Raw genomic sequence first — 20991 nt, 5'->3', positions numbered from 1 at the left:
TGTCTGACCTGCTGAGTTCCTCCAGCACCTCTCCTTTCCTGCAAGCAGTCAATAAGGTTTTATGAAAAGGCCACTGTAATTTAAATTTATCCAGCAAACTTTATTTAATTCGTCAAAATGAATTTTCAAGTCGTGAATTAACTCATTCTCTTCTAATTGGGAGCAAATCTTATCCTGAAGAACCCTCCAATAGCTTCCCCACCTTTGATGCGAGGTTCAAAGACTCAACATTCAATGAACCGTGCACCTGTACTCCTAGATCCCTCTGATCTACAACACTACCCAGATGCCTACCATTTACTGTGTAGGTCCCGCCCTTGTTCAACGTTCCAAAATGCAACACCTCACACCTCTCTGTATTAAATTCCATCAACCATTCCTCCGCCCAACTGGCCAATCAATACAAATCCAGCTGCAATCATTCACAACCATCTTCACTAACTGAAAAACCACTAACTTTTGTATCATCAGTAAACTTGCTAATCTTGCCCTGTATGTTCTCATCCAAATAATTCATGTAGATGACACCGAACTCTGAGGCACACCACTAGTCACAGGCATCCAGTCTGAGAAGCAACCTTCCACCATACCAGGGCTGCCAACATTGCGAGAGATTGCGAGAGACCAAGCCCGAGGGAGCGTAGCAACTTTGGGGGTGGAGGGTTTGAGAGGAGCGTGTCCCCTCCCATTGTACGGAACTTTTGCATTTTTCAGCTTGAAATTGTGCAATATGGTGCATACTGTAGCAAGTCTTTTAACTTACACTTAAATGCAATATATATGCTTTAAATTGGATTGGCTATGAATAAGGTTAGACTAAATTACATTCCACAGTAGAGTTCAGGCTCTGATCAACAGGTGCAGCACATGAATGATCTTAGTGTATTCATGTATGGGTATCAGGTTATAATCAAACACTTGGCCAATGCTGACCAACCTGGGACTCACTGCACACCTGGTACTACTCCTGGCCCTGACTCCAGTTGCATACCTTCTCTCATTCCTGTCCCCGAGTCCAGCCTTACACCTGCCCCCCTATTCTACCCTGATCATAGCTGCTTACCTGCTTAGGTTCCCAGTGCTGAACACTCCCCTGGTCCCAGCTTTGACTGCACACCTAGTACTATTCCAGACCTTAACTCTGGATGCACACTTGGCCTTGCTCCTAGCCCCTTTGCACTGACAATATATCTGGCCCACACATAAAGCCCCATATCTGACCCCCCGGGATTAACCTATTACGTTCAAGTCCACAGGTGCTTATCTAATGCAGTAATCCTTTATGGGGCACTTCACAGACCAAATTATGGATAACAACATTTGCTACATTCATTGGCTTCCTTGTTATCTAACATGCTAGTTACTTTGTCAAAGAAGTCATCAATTGGTTGAACACAATTTCTCATTTATAAAATTATACTCACTCAGCTGTATAAGTATTCTGTTACAATTTCTTTCATTTTCGTAACAAACTGTCCTGAAGTCATTTTCACCCCCAATATTTTCAGTATTTTGCTGACTTCCTCTCAGCTGGGACTTTTCCGAAATGCAGTCCAATAACTATATATTTAAGCAATATTATTCTATTAAATGTGATCTTGAGAGTACATAATATTTTCTGTGGTATTCATAACACAACAATGATAAAAAGATCTTTGTTTTGATTGCACCTACCAACATGCATACATTATTACATTACAGTTAATATGTGCTGAGGGCAAATTTTTGTTCCAATGCTCCCCATTCCCAATTACTTTTACATTGAAATGATTGAAATCCAAGTGAAGTTTAAATGGCATCATAAAAGTAAAACCTCCGGAATGGATGATATTCATTACATGGTTGGTTGGGGTCAGTATCAGCACAATTACTATATTAAACGTTGAATCTTCAGATGTCCTGGTTCAAGCTAAAACTAAAGACAAATAATAATCTCCACACACATTCCCCTGCAAGTTTCTCTGTCACTCCTTTAAAATATGCCCCTTCTTTGAACAAGCTCTTAAATATCGCATCTGAATCAGTTTCCATCTGATTACACTACTTGAGAATGTTCATCTATGTGTTCAATTAATAAAACGAGATTTGGGACATTTCTATTCAATCTGTCAAAGGAATTGGGGGGGGGGGGGGGGTTGGAAATAGTCAGTGAGGTAAACAAACATAATAATTGAGTGGGAAATGACAATAGTGCTACCTTCCCACTATATAACTGAAGGAAATAATGGGTTATCAGGGCTGTATGTTTTGACAGACAGCCTGACACCTTGCATGTCATTTTAATATTGCACTTATCCCATCCCCCTGGATATTCCGGATTAATAAATCAAGGTTTGTCAACTAATTACAAATCAGGCTAATTACAAATCAATAACATTAGCCAATTCCGAAACATGAAGCGTTGAGCATTGGGATCCAGACTTCAAGGACAACTGGCCTCAGTTCCCCGCTCACATCTGGCAGTGTTCTCCGTCTGAACCAGGGGCTGCGGAGTGTTTTTGAAAGTGGGGAGGCTGAGCGATCACTGATCATTGGCCTTGGGGGTACCCGGTGAGGCAGTGGAGCAACCGAGTGGGGAGAGGGGTTGGAGGTAGGGTTTCCCCCCACCCAGGGTAGGGATGTTTTTAAATTTGATGTATTAAAATCATGTTTTAGTGCATTGTAGAAGTATGATTTCAATGTTTTTTGTATGAAGTATTTTTAAAAGGTAACTTTTTAAGGGGTAACTTTGTCCACACAAAGGGTGGTGGGTGTATGGAACAAGCTGCCAGAGGAGGTAGTTGAGGCATGGACCATCCCAACATTTAAGAAACAGTTAGACTGATACATGGATAGGACAGGTTTGGAGGGATATGGACCAAAAGCAGTTAGTGTAGCTGGGACATGTTGGCGTGTGTGGGCAAGTTGCGCCGAAGGGCCTGTTTTCACACTGTATCACTCTATAACTACATTATACCTCCACCATACATGAATGCTTCAAAATCAAGTGATCGAGTTTTATTGCCGTATACTCAAGCATAGAAACATAGAAAATAGGTACAGGAATAGGCCATCGGCCCTTCGAGCCAGCACTGCCATTCAATATGATCATGGCTATTCATCTAAAATCAGTACTAGGCTGTGGGCTGAGGAGCTTATTTGTGCAGTTTCATGACCCAACTCACGGAACTACATGAAATGTTTACATATTGTGTAAAAATATTATATAAATCATCCCTGAAACTCGTCAAGATCAAAACTTGCACATTTTTTATTAAATTAGAGAAAAAAATGAAAAGTTTTTCTCTCTCTCTCTCCCCCTCTCCTCTCTTCTCCCCCTCTCTCCCTCCCACCTTACTCTCCCCCTTGCTCTCTCTCCCCTCTCTTTCTCCTGTCTCCATCTCCTCTTTCTATTTGCCCCCCTCTCCCTTTCCCTGTTTCTATTCCCCCTCTCCATCTTCCCACTCTCTCTTTTACCACCCCTCTCTTCCCCCTCTCTCCCATTCTCTCCCCCTCTTTCTCTCCCCCCCCTTCCTTCCATCTCTGCCCTCCCTCTCCCACCTCACTCTCCCCCCTCTCTCCCCCCCTCTCTCCCCCCTACCTCTCTCTCTCCCCCCCTCTTCTCTCTCCCCTCTCCCACCCTCTCTCTCTCCCCGTCTCCTTCCACTCTCTCTCTCCGCCTCCCTTTGAGAGTCTCACGGCAGCGGCGCAACGCTTCTGACACATCCAACGGGCCGGGACTCTTGCACTGAGGCTGCTCCATGGCCGGAGCTGCAGTGAACGACTCGCCAGCCACACAAACACTCGCCAGCCCCGGCTTCCCGCATCTGCCCCCGCCGCTGGTTCTGCTTCCATCCCTCCCTCAGCCCCGGCTCTGCAACACCCGCAGCCCATGCAGTTTATCTGAGTTTTGACATTTGGTTGATCACAGAATTTCTCACGAGAGCGTGAGAGTTGGCAGCCCTGCCATTACCCTCTGCTTCCATCCATGGAGCTAATTTGCTATCCCTTCAGCTATCTCTCCTTGGATTCCATGCGATCTAACCTTCCAGAGCAGCCTACCATGTGGAACCTTGTCGAACGCCTTACTGAAGTCCACGTACACAACATCTACAGCTCTGCTTTCATCAACCTTTTTGGTCACGTTATAGCGAGACACGTGTTGTTAAACAAAGTGATCTTTATTGAGTTCAACCAAGAACAGCTCACACGCAACTGGGGAGAGTTCTCCCAAAGTTATATATATATATATCAGGGCACACCCCAAAGCCAATTAATGACTTCTTCCCGCCAAACCTAGTCACATGACCCTGCCAGCTCTACTAGTAAGTGGCCTGACCACCGGGTAGCCAAGCCCACGCTTTGTCTCACCGATGTAGCGCAGCTGACACCTAGAGCAGCGGATGCAATAGATGAGGTTGGAGGAGGTGCAGGTGAACCCCTGCCGCACCTGGAAAGACTGCTTGGGTCCTTGGATTGAGTCGGGGGGGGGGGGGGAAGCGACAAGTGTAGCATTTCCTGCGGTTGCAAGGGAAAGTGCCAGGAGAGGGGGTGGTTTTATGTGGGAAGTGACAAATTGACCAGGGAGTTACGGAGGGAGCGATCTCTGCGGAAAGCACAAAGCGGAGGAGATAGGAAGATGTGGCCAGTGGTGGGATCCCGTTGGAGGTGGCGAAAATGTCGGAGGATTACTTGTTGTATGTGACGGCGGGTAGGGTATAAGGTGAGGACAAGGAGGACTCTGCCCTTGTTACGAGTGGGGGGGATGGAGAGTGAGAGCAGAGTTACGGGGTATAAAAGAGACCTTGGTGAGAGACTCATCTATAGTTGAAGAGGGGAGCCCCTGTTCCCTAAAGAATGAGGACATCTCCGATGCCCTGGTTTGGAACACCTCATCCTGGGTGCAGATGCGGCGTAGACGGAGGAATTGGGAGTAGGGGATGGAGTCCTTACAGGAAGCAGGGTGGGAAGAAGTATAGTCCAGATAGCCATGGGAGTCAGTGGGTTTATTGTAGTTAGTAAGCTCACCGGCCTATAATTTCCAGCATTTTCCCTACAGCCCTTCTCCAACTGCTGCAGGTCTTCTGATGTTACACTCACAGAATATAGAAGCATTAATAACAAAATTATTTGAAGGGGAATCAGCAAGAAGTGGAATTCCTTGTGTCTGCTCCATTGTCCTATCTGGTAATAGAGGTTGCAGGCTTTGGAGCTTTATAGCTTGCTGCATTTTAGTGAAAGCTGCAATATATTGTTTCCACAGTAGGTGGCAAGACAACTTCACTAGTTTCTAGAATTCAAATTAGGTTTAAAATACCAAATTTTAATAGGAAAGATCATTACCAAGCAATAATAGTGGAAATGTGAAAATGCCAGAAATACTCAGTAGTTAGAGAGCATTTTACAATCAGAAGCAGAATTAATGTTGACATGGGAAACTAGATACTGGAATCATAAGTAAAACACAAAGTGCTAGACTAGTTCAGTCTGAAGAAGGGTCTCGACCCGAAACGTCACCCATTCCTTCTCTCCAGAGATGCTGCCTGATTCGCTAAGTTACTCCAGCATTTTGTGTCTACCTAAGTGCTGGACAAAGTTCTATGCACCTACTGCCACAACAAATTCACACCACATTACTGAGTAAATCCACACTTGACATGCGGGGTCTTTTAAAGAGCAATTGATCGAAGTTTAGAACGAGCAGGTTCTGGTAAGGAGGACAAATAAGGATGGCAAATTAAGGGATCCTGGGATGACCAAATTTATAATTTGGTCAAAAAGAAAGTGGAATGCAAGGTTTAAGATGACGGAATCAGACGGGGCCTTTGAGGAATACAAAGGAGGAGGATAGAAGTGGGCAATTAGAAGGGCCAAACGGGGTGTCAAAATTGGTTTGGTGAGTCAGATTAAAGAAAATCTCAAGACTTCTTATATCTACATTAAAAACAAAAGCATGACCAGGGAGAAGGTAGAACTGCTGAAGGATAAAGGTGGAAATTTGTGTTTGGAGTCAGGAGATGTATACGACGTAATAAACAAATACTTTGTATGTTTGCAACAAAGTGAAGGACGATCGACAGCGAGATCAGCGTGAGCACACTAACATGTAAAAGCAGTTTGAGATTAAAAAGGTGGTGTTGGGGAAGTGCACTAAGGTGGATATATTTCCAGGGTCTGATGGGATCTATCCTATGTTATTGACAGGTAAGGTAAGAGATTGCTGGAGTCTTGACAAAGATCTCTGCCTCTCCTCTCAACGCAGGTGAGGTCTCGGAGGACTGGAGAGTAGCAAATGTATTTCCAATGTTTGAGATAGGATCAGGGGAATCCATGGAATTACAGGGTGGCAAGCCTCACGTCAGTGGTAGGGAAGCTATTGGACTGGATTTAGGATTTACTCTCATTTCCAAGGAAATTGATTAATTGGGAAAAGTCGGCATAGCTTTGTACACGGCAGGTTGTGCCCTACGCACTTGATAGTTTTTCCTGAGGAAGTTACAAAGGCAATTAATTAGTGCAGGGCAGTGGATGTTGTCTACTTTGATTTTAGCAAGGCATTTGATAATGTTCAAGAAGGAACTGCAGATGCTGGAAAATCGAAGGTACACAAAAAAGCTGGAGAAACTCAGCGGGTTTATAACCAAGCTGACCTCCCGGTGGCTCAGCACTTCAACTCCCCCTCCCACTCCGTCTCCGACCTCTCTGTCCTGGGTCTCCTCCATGGCCACAGCGAGCAGCACCGGAAATTGGAGGAACAGCACCTCATATTCCGCTTGGGGTGTCTGCATCCTGGGGGCATGAACATCGAATTCTCCCAATTTTGTTAGTCCTTGCTGTCTCCTCCCCTTCCTCAGTCCCTCTGCTGTCTCCCATCCCCCAGCCTTCGGGCTCCTCCTCCTTTTTCCTTTCTTGTCCCCGCCCCCCCCACCCCCGATCAGTCTGAAGAAGGGTTTCGGCCCGAAACGTTGCCTATTTCCTTCGCTCCATAGATGCTGCTGCACCCGCTGAGTTTCTCCAGCTTTTTTGTGTACATTTGATAATGTTCGTCTTGGTAGGTTGATCCAGAACTTTTAGATGCAAGGGATTAACAGCGACTTGGTCGCATGGATTCAGAACTGGCTACTGAAAGACGACATGGGTGTGGTGGAAAGACAATATTCAGGCTGGAGGTCTGTGAACAATAGAGTTCTGCTGGTATCTGTGCTGGGACCCATTTGTGATATAGATAAATGACTTGGACATAAATAGCAAGTTTGTAAATGACACAGAAATAGTTGGGGTGATGACTGTGAGGAAGATTGTCAAGGTTTACAGTGGGGTATTGATCAGCTACAGAAATAGGCTAAATGGCACATGGAGGTTAATTCCAGCAAGTGAGAAGTCATAATCATCATGGAAACAGGTCCTTCAGCCCAACTTGCCCACATCAAGCCGCATGCCCCATCTACATTAGTCCCACATGCCAGCGTTTGGCCATACCTGTCCAAATGTTTTAGACGTTGTTATAGTACCTGCCTCAACTACCTCTTCCGGCAACTCATTCCATATGCCACCCACGATTTGTGTAAAAACGTTCCTATTAAACCCCCCCACCATAACCTGGTTCTTGATTCCCGCACTCTGGGTAAAATAATCTCCGTTATCTAATCCCCTCATGATCTATTCACCTCTATGACATCTCCCCTCCTGCGCTCCAACGATTAAAGTCATAGTCTGCTCAACCTCTCCCTATAGTTCAGGCCCTCGAGTCCTGGCAACATCCTCGTAAATCTTCTCTGCACCCATTCGCTTAGTAACATCTTTCCTATAGCAAGGTGACCAAAACTGAGCACAATCCTCCAAAATGAGGTGTTGCACTGAGTCAAACACAACGGGAAAATACACAATTAATGGCATGACCCTTAACAGCATTAATGTACAAAGGGATCTTGGGGTCTGAGTTTATACTCCTTGCAAGTAGCAACACATGACCGCAGTATGCTTTTTTGTACAGGTCAGTACATGAAATATAACACCCAGGAGGTCATAATGCACCTTATAGGCCTTTTGTTAGAACACATTTGGAGTTTTGCGTGCATTTCTGGTCACCCATTATAGGAAGGATGTGGAGGCTTTGGGAAGGGTGCAGAGGTGATTTACCAGATGCTGGGATTAGGAGGTGTTTGCTACAGGGAGTGGTTGATCAGACTTGGATTGTTTTCTCTGGAGGTTGCGGGAATTCCTGATAGACATACTTACATAGAAACATAGAAATTAGGTGCAGGAGTAGGCCATTCGGCCCTTCGAGCCTGCACCGCCATTCAATATGATCATGGCTGATCATCCAACTCTGTATCCCGTACCTGCCTTCTCTCCATACCCTCTGATCCCCTTAGCCACAAGGGCCACATCTAACTCCCTCTTAAATATAGCCAATGAACTGGCCTCGACTACCCTCTGTGGCAGAGAGTTCCAGAGATTCACCACTCTCTGTGTGAAAAAAGTTCTTCTCATCTCGGTTTTAAAGGATTTCCCCCTTATCCTTAAGCTGTGACCCCTTGTCCTGGACATCCCCAACATCGGGAGCAATCTTCCTGCATCTAGCCTGTCCAAACCCTTAAGAATTTTATAAGTTTCTATAAGATCCCCTCTCAATCTCCTAAATTCTAGAGAGTATAAACCAAGTCTATCCAGTCTTTCTTCATAAGACAGTCCTGACATCCCAGGAATCAGTCTGGTGAACCTTCTCTGCACTCCCTCTATGGCAATAATGTCCTTCCTCAGATTTGGAGACCAAAACTGTACGCAATACTCCATGTGTGGTCTCACCAAGACCCTGTACAACTGCAGTAGAACCTCCCTGCTCCTATACTCAAATCCTTTTGCTATGAAAGCTAACATACCATTCGCTTTCTTCACTGCCTGCTGCACCTGCATGCCTACTTTCAATGACTGGTGTACCATGACACCCAGGTCTCGCTGCATCTCCCCTTTTCCTAGTCGGCCACCATTTAGATAATAGTCTGCTTTCCTGTTTTTGCCACCAAAATGGATAACCTCACATTTATCCACATTATACTGCATCTGCCAAACATTTGCCCACTCACCCAGCCTATCCAAGTCACCTTGCAGTCTCCTAGCATCCTCCTCACAGCTAACACTGCCCCCCAGCTTAGTGTCATCCGCAAACTTGGAGATATTGCCTTCAATTCCCTCATCCAGATCATTAATATATATTGTAACTTAAATGATGAGAGGCAATAGATAGGGTACACAGTCAGAATCCCCCCCCCCCGTTGGAAAAAATCTAATCCCAGAGTGTATAGTTTGAAGGCTAGATGGGCAAAGTTTAAATGTACATTGTGCCCCCAACAATTCTGGGTGATTCCATGTGTTGGGGAATTACAGACTCCTGCTCATTCCATCTGCCCCCACAGCTCTAGACTGTGTTAGTGTCTCCCCATCCTTAGCCGCTAGCATAGGTCTGAAGAACCCTCGATGGCTTTCAAGCAAATTTACTTTGAGCTTTCTCGCGTTCGTTATCCACCGTAGTTATTCAACAATGGCCTCTGCTGGCAATCCATAGTTTTGCCAATTTTGCCTGCATGGAATCTGAGTGTTCGTTCCTTTGCTTGCTGTAATTCTGGTAATGCAAAGGCACGTACGTACTGCTGGAAATGCGGCTACTATTTGCCAATTACACTCGCTGTTTGCCTGATAGATGGCTAGTATTTGACTATCAGGTCATAGCAGGCTTGATTAATATAGTCGTTTGCCCCTAGGCAAAGTCACCAACATATTTACTGTTTTTGATAGTAAATTCTAGGTAATCAATTACCCTTGTAGGTGTCAATTTTGATTTAACTGGATGGATGAGGTAACCAATTCTATCAAACAGGGTTTTGGTTGCTCCAAATATGCCATTACTATGTGGTTCTGAGACCTTTGTAGACCCAGAATTGGTTTCCGTAGTTTTGTCAATAGTCTAGGAGCTGATGTCAACCCATTTGGCAGATCCATACCATCCAGTTAAACTTCAAATATCTCCTGTTCTTAGTGAATAGACACCGAATAGTATGCATCGTTGAGGTCGATGCATGCCATGTGACCATTTTATAGGAAGCTCCTATAAAACAGTAGTTAGACCGTAACAAAATTACTGTTTCTAAAAGTCTATACTGCACAAATGAGTTAAACCTGGATGAAGTGACATCCTCCATCTGTCACATGTCCTGAATGGCAATCCTGCCCAAAATAACTGGGCCTGCCTCGAAGACAATTCCAGTCCGAGTTCCAAGTCTGCTTGGAACCTGTGTAGGTTGTGCAGTAAAATTATCACGTTATTATCTGTTTTTTTTAAAAACCAGTTCTGAAATTTCATGTTATTGTCATTTTGGACAAGAACACAAGAGTAAATTACCAACATGTAACTGCTCCACAATCCCTTGTTTCAGTAAACCCAGACCCACCTACCTCCATGGCTACCGGTGGTCTTGTGGTAAGCCCAAAGACCCCTGATGCGGATTCCTTTTCTCTCCTTGATTGGGAGTAGGACTGGTAAGGAGTGTGGATTCCATGTTTCTCCCGACCTCTGCTTGGGTCTGGTCTGAAAACCTCATCATACCGAGCCTGCCTTGTAGGACAATTCTGGCCATTATTTTGAGTCTGCCTTGAAAGACGACTCTGATCGTATTTCCGTGCCCAGCTTTCAAGCTACCACCGGATTCAGTGAACCGCTTTCCCCCTATGGAGGTGTGGGGTGTGTTGTCGCCTATGCGGATATTCTGCCAACTGCTGGCTCTTGAGGCCGTATGCATGTGCTTCAGTATGTTCATACTTTAAATTCGAGATCAGTTACCTACTGATCATTCACACTCCCCTCTACTGAGAGTGAGGTTCGTAGGCAGCCCTGAAAACAGGTGCTGCCGCAGGCCCCTGAGGATACCTGTGCTGACATGGCCCTTCCAGTGGACCTAAATGAGATTCTAGCTTTGGTCAGACTGAAATGGACCATGAATGCTCCTCTCCTCAGAGCAGGAGACATTTGTGCAGCCCTGAAAACAGGTGCTGCTGCCTGCGGGTTCTCCATAATACCCGGGCTGTCAAGAGCTAGATTCCATCCAGGGAAGCACCCAGTGGAACCTGGATGATTGCAGAAGCACTTATTTTCTGTTTGTTTGTATGGAAGCTTATTATTCCTTTTATGTAAAGCATTTTGGTGTTGACTTAAACAGTGCAATAAAAGTAAAACTTACTTACTTACTTCCTTTCTTCTGCTTGTCCCTGGGAAGGTTTCTTCCACTTGTAGTTCCCCCTCCAATGGGGAAGACATTGGGCTGCCCCATGTGCGAGGCTCCCGGCACCGGCACTGCTGTAGGCCGTGCTGATACTGCTCCCACCTTTGGAGCAGATCATTGTTGGAGCAACTTCTCCATAAGAAGTGGGAGAAGTCGTCCTCAGACGCTCTCCGTTGAGGGAGGGTATCCCTCTTCCCCGGACCCACTGAGTCAACGGGGTTGTTTAGACATGCGGGTGGCATTGCGTCCCGCAGGACAACCAAGGAGCTCCTGCTCCCGCGCAAAGTCTCCTGCCGATTCTGCTGTCGGCAGGAGAACAAGACCGTCGCCCGCTATTTGGAAAGCTGCGGTCTTCGGCAGCCGACATCCCCGCGGGCCGTCTCCTCGACATCTGGGCTCTGAAAAAAAGAACTTCAAGCCCGAAAGAACGCAGGTAAGTGATTCAACTTTTCTTACCTGCTCATCCCGATGGCCTGGGAGGACTCAGTGCCTGCCAGTCCGTCGTGCGTGTTGCGTTCAGACGTAATGATGCGCACGCAGACGGACGGCCCTTCTTCACGTAGTCACTCACGTGACTCCGAAGTAAAATCCCCCATAAATACTCTTTGACTCCTTCCTCCAAGCAGATTTTGAATCAAATTGGTTACTTCACCTTTGAATCTAGGCGATCTAACAATTCAGACCAGCCCACCTTATCAAAGGCCTTGCAAAAGTCCATATAGACAAAGACAATGTTGCACTGCCCACATCTTCTGACCTCTTCAAAAACTCAATCATGTAATGTAGATCCACATGAAGTACTGACAACCAGTGATGCACATGTTTAACCTGTGTCTGAAAAGAAAGAGAGTGCAGAAAAAGTGCCCACTTGCCCAAGGTGGATTCAAGGGTATACCTTCTGAAAACCATGGGTTCACTCATTCATTGATAATGCAGGAGACATTCATGATACTCAGTGTTTAGAGATGGTCTTTCTGATCCAAGCAATCAGCAAGGATGACCTCTTGTTACCACAGGCAACTAAAGAGGGTCCACAAAGTGTATGGATCTATTTTGCAGCAGGATATCCCATTACAAATGGGCAAAAATGTGATCAACGTTTGCAGTAGCATAAAGGCATATGAAGTCACATGTAATCCAGTGAAGGAGCCCAAGACATACAACAACCTCTAGGGTTGCCCATCTCTCCGTCCATTGCACCTCCAAGAAAAACTGACCAGATCAAACCGATAATATCTTAAATTTGAAGAGGTAATCTGGACTGATGTGTCCAGATTACCTCTTCAAATTTAAGATATAGAAGGAGAAATATTTAAAAGTACTCAGGATGGAAGCAGGGTAGATCTGTAGAACAGGGCCATGAATTCTGCAGTGGGTAAATTCGACCAGCTGATCTGCCGTTGACTCGGTCATGGGAACGGATCTGCCAGCTCTGGCTGAGCCGGAGTTACAAAGCCTTGGCCGTAGGCGGAGACGTTAAATTCGACCCGCCGATCGGATAGGACGTCCCGATGAAGTAGAGATCGGACGGATCATCCAGCTAAAGCTTTTGGCGGGGACTTCTGAGGAAGGAGGGTTTCAAGTGCGCTCTCGTAATTTTGACCGGATTACAGGAGGTGCCGTACCACCAGATGCCAGAAAATCGGTGGTGGACCTGTACTATGTTTGTGATTTGCCACAGTTTCGTCAAAAGCACACAAGAGTATAATATACAGTCTGAAGGGTCTCAACCCGAAACATCACCCATTCCTTCTATCCAAAGATGCTGTTTGACCCGCTGAGTTACTGCAGCATTTTGTGTCGATTTACTTAAACATGAAGCTCTTCAACTTACCACCAGCACTGGATTTGGACAATACTTCATTCCAAAATGAATGATCCAGCATCTGCAGTTCCTCGGTTCTACAGATGGGCTGAAGAGCCCGATTTCATACTGATTTTGCTGTGCCCTTAAACGTCCTCCCAGTGCCAATGCTGCTTCCTCACTTTGAGCAGCCGTGGCCCAGGGACACTTATTCCAAGCTTGATGAACAATTTCAGAATTTAAAAAGTATCTCCAGAGTGAAACTATAACATGGAACTGATAAAGTGCAAGCTTATGCTTAATTTTAAACCTTAAAACATGAATCTGAAAACCTTGTTTGAAAGGCTTTCAATATTGAACCCATGTTTCATGATTAACATGGAATAACTATGGTGGATAAATAAAGATGTCAGAATGATAACCAAGAAACTGCGCTGTTGAAAGGCCAGTTGACAAATTCAAAAGCAAATTTGAACAGCGCAAATTGATGCCGCTTGTTCTGCTGGCAGAGGTTTAGGAGGTGGTCACCATCACTCTGTAACCTCAAGGTTGTCCCAGTTCATACAAATATTTACTGTTCCATATGTGCGTTACTTAATCTCACTGTAGGTAAACCAGCTGAACAAACAGTCAGCCAATTTTGGGAAAAGCAGATGTCAGCAGAAATGGCTTGTTCTCTGCCAATTTTTCTTTATTTATTCATTTTTGGGATCTGGACTTTGCTAGCAAAGTCAGAGTTAATGACCAAACTCTTATTTTCCTTTGAACTGCATTGTTCAAAGTCATAACACAGCATGGTTTTAGAACAGCTCCATCAAAGATCGCAAGAAATAGCAGAGAATTGTGGACACAGCCCAGTGCATCACACAAACCAACCTCCCTTCCACTGACTCCATTTACACTGCACACTGCCTTCTCAAGACCACCAGAATAATCAAGGAAGGGTCTCACCCTGGTCACTCCCACTTCTCCCCGCTCCCACCAGACAAGAGGTACAGAAGTGTGAAAATATGCACCTCCAGACTCAGGGACATTTTTTCCCAGCTGTTATCAGACAACCGAATCACCCTATCAACAATTAGAGAGCAGTGCTGAACTACTATCAACCTCTGGAGACCCTCAGACTATCTTTAATTGGACTTTACTAGATTTTATCTTGCACTAAACGTTATTCCCTTTATCATGTATCTGTACATTGTGGATGGCTTGATTGCAATCATGTGTAGTTTTTCTGCTGACTGGTTAGCATGCAACAAAAGCTAATCCCATTTTATTTTCCTCACACTTCTATCATCTCCACCCACTTCTACATACACACCTGCCCAAGTTCACCCGCTCCCAGTGGGATCCACAAGGTCACAGGGAGACCAGGCAGGCATTAGTTACCCTCTTGTTATTACTACGCCATGTGAAAAAGCATTGGAGAATCGACCACGCTGGCATTATGATTGTAAACGAGGAGGAGAAATAACAATGAATCTTGTTTAAAAGTTAAATTCTGGCGAGATTGTTGACTTGTAGATATAATAAAGTGGTTTAGGAGCATTCACATCAGCTTGGAAACATTTGCTGGGAGAGTGTAGATCTAGGGGATTTTCAAGAATGCTTCTGCTGGAGATTATCTACTGGAAGTTATGGGCCATGGACTGGTGAGTAACTGATGGCTCTGCGATAGTTTAGAAGTGTGTATGCAGCTAAGGAATGAAAGTAAAAAGACAACAAAGCCAGAGGGGACAGCAAGATCCAGATCCAATGGAAACATGAACCTGGAGATTGCGGTGGTAGTTACAGTAAAATGCCCATGGTCACCTCAGGGATTTCAGTAACTGAGAGTACTGCTGGTGTTCAATCAACTGCCTTATTCTTTTGAAATATTTACAAAGTCACCAAAAACTTTAAATTAAATTGCTATGCTATACTCACCAACAAATTACATGACATGGTACAATGAATCCATTATATGTATCTACATTTGAATACGAAACTTACTTTTGCAAAAAGAGGAATAATTCAAGTAGAAATGGAACCAGTACAATGGGGAATGAAGTAAAAGTAGTATTATTTTAAACAGGTTAGTAAGCCAAAGAATCAGAGACATGAAAGAGAGTTGGATAGTTCAATTTAAATTTAAAATAAAACATGCTTAGTTTTATAGGAAGAGGGGGAGAAATGACTGGGCAATTATATTTCCAGAGAGGATGTGGAGTGTAGATTGCCAGATGCTAAACATCGACAAGGGAGAAAGTAAAGTTAATTTAATTTTTACTTTCCAAAGAAATCATTTGACATTGAGATCGGGACCATTCACCACATTTGGAAGGAAGCTGCCAAGGAAAATAATAATTGTATGCACTTGATAGTGGAGGAGGAAGGAAAAGGACTAACCACAGATCAAAGGTAAAAATCTGAAGCAAATGCAGGAATATGCATGCTGTTACCCTCTCCACCACGTGTGAAGCATCAAATCCTGGGGATTTAACCCAAATCCTATTCAGTGACTCCAGGCAAATGATTAAACAGAGCAAATAGACCAGGAAGACAGGGACTTTACAATTTAGAGAGCAAGGCATAATTTTACAAAAACAAAAGTGACCTTTCGGTTAGAACCCTTTTTCTGACTGTTGGAGAAAGCTGCAAAAGAGAGATATGGGTGGGGCAAAGTCTGGCAAATAATAGGAGGCAGATGGGTTGAGATAGTGACAAAGGCCAGGGTTGAAATTAAGACAAGAGTGCCGTACAAGGAATGAAGAAGAGTGAAATGTAAAGCCAGGAGTCATGGTGATGCAAGGGGACAGTGGAGAGGAAATTGTATTCATGTACAGTCTCTGACCGGATAGCACACAAACAAAAGCTCTTCACTGTCCTTCGCTACAGGTGACAATAAAAAACTAAACTAAGGCAGTGGAAAACATTATTTTCTTTATGATATCCGAGTTCCAGGCATAGAGCTGTCAATGGTGGGATATAATGATGCTAATACATGGACTTTGCATGATGCCGGTTTCATGGACTAAATTACTCTTTCTAGACGTCATTATTACACAAAGTGATGAATCGTACTTAACATCCCACTGCATCACAAATGACTGCACTTTCAAGTTCATTAGTGAATTTGTCCTTAGCCTAAGTATAAAAATAACAATTTGAAAAAAGGCAACTATTGTGTGTTTATGAATATCTGTCATGTAACTCAGCAGAGCTTGTTGCAGAAAACAGTTCTATAAATGATTTATAACTCCAAGGCTAAAAGCAAAAGTACACTTATCTATAATAAATATTTATCAGTAAAAAAAAGACACAAAGTGCAGGACTAACTCAGCGGGCCGGGCAGCATATCTGGAAGACGTAGATAGGTGAGGTTTCAATGTTGGGACTCAAAACATTATTGATCCATGTTCTCCAGATATGCTTTCTGACCGGCTGAGTTACTCCAAGTGTCTTTTATTTGTAAACCAGCATCTGCAGTTTCTTGTTTCTCCAAATATTTATGTTTTCATCCAGCAACTCTTGAAAACCATAAGATTCCAAATATGCTTTATCTGACCAGGATTGTGCTTCCAAGCAATTACTTTACATCGGAGGGAAACCAAGCCAGATATTTCCCTTTATTGTAGAAACAAAGAACTGCATATGCTGGTTTATACCAAAGACCAAAATAATTAACCTTTATTGCCTCAGCTCAAAGCAAGCATTTCTTCCACAATAAAATAATTCTCTCAATAAAAATTTATTCCTGATGTACAAGTAAAATGTACAGTACAGGTGCACAACCTTTTATCCGAAAGCCTTGGGACCAGACACTTTTCGTAATTCAGAATTTGTCGGTCTTCGGAATGGACATTTTTTAGCGTAGATTTTAATGGCTGGCGCAGTGGTAGAGTGCTCGGCTCATATCCGCAAGGTCGCGAGTTTGCGCCTTGATCCTGGCAGTTACTCGATCGCGAGTTTGAGTCTTCAATGTCGTTTTTTCTTGCAGAATAAATGTTTGTATGAAATACAGTGTAGGAGAAGTGTACTGACTGTGTGGGCAGAACTTTGGAAGTGATTGCCCACCAGTCTAAAAAGCCGCTGTGTCTCCCTGTCCCTAGGATAGCAGGGGGCGATCAAACAGCACAATACCCCCCTCCCCCTCCAACTCCAGAGGAATCCGCTCCCCGATGGGCCGCTACCAAAGATCATAGAGGAGCTCCTCTATGATCTTTGGCCGCTACAGCGACAAGTGGCAGTTCGCCCACAGCCCGAGCTGCGCCCCCTCATCCGCCACCCCAAGAACAAGACGTACCTTGCACACCATCAGCTTCTGCCCCTACGTGTTCCTCTGGAGTTGGAGCGGGGCTGGGCTGGAGTTGCTGCTGGCTGTGGGTCTCTGGGATCTCCGTGCTTGCAGTGGGCCTGGGGGTCGGTGGGCGGCGGTGGGAGCTGTGGACCTACGGACCTACCTCCGTGGAGCTAGTCAGCTTCGGAGCGTGGAGAGTTGCGGGGGCGAGCTGCTGCGACCCGACTCCGGTGGATGGTGACACCGGGAGCTCGCGGGTCCACGGTGGGAGACTGCTTTGCGGGGCACCGGCAGCGGTGACTTCTCCCGCCCGAATTACGGGGTTGAGAGCAAACATCATAGAGGTTGAGAGTGACCTGGAGGGGGGCCTTACAACGCCCGGCGCGGCTGTAAATTGCCGCGGACTTGCTAGCGCCCGCCGGGGGCTCCAACATCAAGACCGGGGCAGGGCCCTACATCTCCCGGCGTGGCTTTGAGTGGCCGCTCCCCGATGGGCCCCTACGACGCCCCGAGCTGCGCCCCGTCATCCGCAACCCAGGTTCCTCTGTAGTTGGAGTGGGGCTGGGCTGGGCTGCTGTTGGCTGTGGGTCTCTGGGATCTCCGTGCTTGCGGTGGTCGGTGTCCAATTGGTCCTGACACGGTCCTGCGAAATCGCCGACGTGAAGACAGTGCAAAGCCCCCGCGCCGGTGCAATGGGCGGGGAGCTGGAGAGGGGAGGGAAGGGGTCACACACATGGCCGGGAAGCAGAGGGGTGGGTGTAGGTGGGGTGATACTGAAGCGAGCGACAATCTGCTGCTGCCTGCCCCGCTGAGTTAAAAAGTTCCCACGCAAGACTCACGAAACACTGTATATCGTGAGTCTACCGTGGGAACTTTTTAATTCAGCGGGCAGGCAGCAGCATATTGTCAATTATTAACCCTCCCGCGCAATATACCCTCATCTTCTCTTTTATGAATGGGGATTTAGTTCCCCTTTCTTCGAGGACCGACCGGAGGTTCCGCTGTCACCTCTGCGGGCCGCCCTCGGTGAACGTTTTCAAGGACCTTTCTTCAAGGACCGAAAAAATGGCCGCTATTCGGAGGTTTTCGTTATTTGGATCTTCGGATAAAAGGTTGTGCACCTGTATATTACAAAGGATTTATGGTCATTTGAAATGGTATCTCTTAATAATAATTATTAATATCATTTCTAAATAATAGAGTACAGAATCAAGGAAAAACTATGTACACCTTGCATGAGAGCGACCTTCCAATTCCTCCAATGCAGAAATTGGGCAGAAAATTAAAACAGTACAACACAGGAACAGACTGTCCAGCCCACAAAGTCCTTGCTGAACATGATGCCAAGTTAAACTAATATCTTCTGTCTGCACGTGATCCACATCCCATCATTCTCTGCATATCCATGCACTTATTTATAAGCCAGTTGAATGACATTATCGCGCCTCTTCCATGGCAGCACGTTCCAGGCACACACCACTGTGTAAAAGAAATCCACATATCTCCTTTAAACCTAGCCCCTCTCAACTTTGAATAGTGAAAGGCTTGGATAGAGTGGATGTGGAGAGGATGTTTCCACTAGTGGGAGAGTCTAGGACTAGAGGTCGTAGCCTCAGAATGAATGGATGTTCCTTTAGGAAGGAGATGAGGAGCAATTTCTTTCATCAGCGAGTGGTGAATCTGTGGAATTATTTGCCACAGAAGGCTGTGCAGGCTAAGAATAGATATTTTTAAAGTAGAGATAGATTGTTGATTAGTGCGGATGCCAGGGGTTATGGGGAGAAGGCAGGAGGGAGGGAGAGATACAACATTGAATGGCGGAGTAATTGATAGGCCGAATGGCCTAATTCTGTTCTAGCCCCTTATGACCTTAAAGCTATGCATGGCCCAATTGAAAGCTATACTCTTAGTTCTTTCAAAAACAACGTTATTCCTAGATCTCTTCATAATATCTCCCTGTGGTCTTCTAGTATATGAATCTCTCGGCATTAGTCCCCTTGGAAATTCTTACGTGTAATTACATCGAGGTGCATGATCATTATGGCGCGATATTGTCAAAACATTTAATCAATACATCCTATCCTACTAACACAGAACTAGCTAATACAGAACTTTAAACCATACCACATATGTAATTCTATACAAAAGGACAACGATTCATTACTTATTTGTTAAGTGGTCATTTAGCATTCCATTATCCAACACAAACCCATGGTATTAATCTTGGAATACTCTATAATATTTGAAGACAAAATTCCAAACCTGTAAATCCAGTGCATTGTGGTCATTCAGTCATCTGCAGAAACCACAACCCATATCCCTAATGAGTAACAGCAAAGCCCAGATCTCCCAGCTGGCCCCGAGGCATCATTGTACCACTTTTACATCCAGGAATTTATTTTCAGACTCTGTTAGTTACTTATTCAGCTGAAGTGAACTTACAGTTCCTTATGTTTCTCATCAGCCAGAATCTGGTCATTTGTCTTCAGTCCATACCTATAAACCAAAACAAAAATATCAGTTAATCCGTCCCAAATCCAAATGTGTAGGAAGGAACTGCAGATGCTGGCTTACACCAAAGATAGATACAAAATGCTGGGGTAACATAGAAACATAGAAACATAGAAATTAGGTGCAGGAGTAGGCCATTCGGCCCTTCGAGCCTGCACCGCCATTCAATATGATCATGGCTGATCATCCAACTCAGTATCCCGTACCTGCCTTCTCTCCATACCCTCTGATCCCCTTAGCCACAAGGGCCACATCTAACTCCCTCTTAAATATAGCCAATGAACTGGTCTCGACTACCCTCTGTGGCAGGGAGTTCCAGAGATTCACCACTCTCTGTGTGAAAAAAGTTCTTCTCATCTCGGTTTTAAAGGATTTCCCCCTTATCCTTAAGCTGTGACCCCTTGTTCTGGACTTCCCCAACATCGGGAGCAATCTTCCTCAACGGGGCAGGTAGCATCTCTGGAGAGAAGGAATGGGTGACATTTGCTTTAAGGTGAGGGGGTCAAGTTTTAAAAGGAGATCTGCAGGGCAAGTTTGGTTTCTTTTTTACACACACTGCAGAGGTGCATTTGGGGTTTGGCTGCCCTCAATGGCTTTACCATACACTTCATAAGGTGCACCAATGTAGAGCAGAATTGACAAACTGCAAAGGTTGTTGTCAATCCTGCCCAGTAAAATTAACAATTGCTGACAGTCTAGGCATTTCTAGTAGAGCAAAACCAAGGCCAATATGTTATAAACCTAAACAGAAATTTAAATTACAAATTATTCCAAAAGCAACTTCAAAGTACTGAAAAAAACAATGATAAATAATAAATGTATAAAGTAAAGCAGCATTCACAGTGGTTGTGCAAGACTTTCTGTGTTGAATGTGCTCATTCACCAGGAATCATCAAAAACAACGGAAAGATCAATAACTGAACGCTTCAGCAATTATTAACTGCTGAAGGACAAATTGTACGTCAGCAATAGTGCTTTGCTAAGCTGGTTTAAGGCAGGAACAACAATCACCGGCTTTTCTGAGATAGCTTTTATTATGGTGAACAACGACAACTATGATTTTTCAACATATTAGGCACACACTTTCATTTAATTTTGTAACCTTCGAATTTCTGGCTTGTAGCAATATACTGAAATTTTCTAAT

At 44.7% G+C, this 20991-nt stretch overlaps 1 protein-coding gene across 4 annotated transcripts in view; it reads right to left on the bottom strand.

Annotated features, from left to right (window-relative positions):
• adk (adenosine kinase) overlaps window positions 1-20991 on the bottom strand; it is an 82870-nt gene that overhangs the window by 36390 nt on the left and 25489 nt on the right. For all 4 annotated transcript variants that reach the window (XM_033012650.1, XM_033012651.1, XM_033012652.1 and 1 more), the window contains exon 3: window positions 19778-19831. In XM_033012650.1, the coding sequence (XP_032868541.1) occupies window positions 19778-19831 (54 nt within the window). The remainder of the gene's footprint in view (window positions 1-19777; window positions 19832-20991) is intronic.

The sequence above is a fragment of the Amblyraja radiata genome, chromosome 37 (assembly GCF_010909765.2).
Source record: "Amblyraja radiata isolate CabotCenter1 chromosome 37, sAmbRad1.1.pri, whole genome shotgun sequence".
NCBI lineage: Eukaryota > Metazoa > Chordata > Chondrichthyes > Rajiformes > Rajidae > Amblyraja > Amblyraja radiata.
This window is presented reverse-complemented; position numbering and strand designations above follow the sequence as displayed.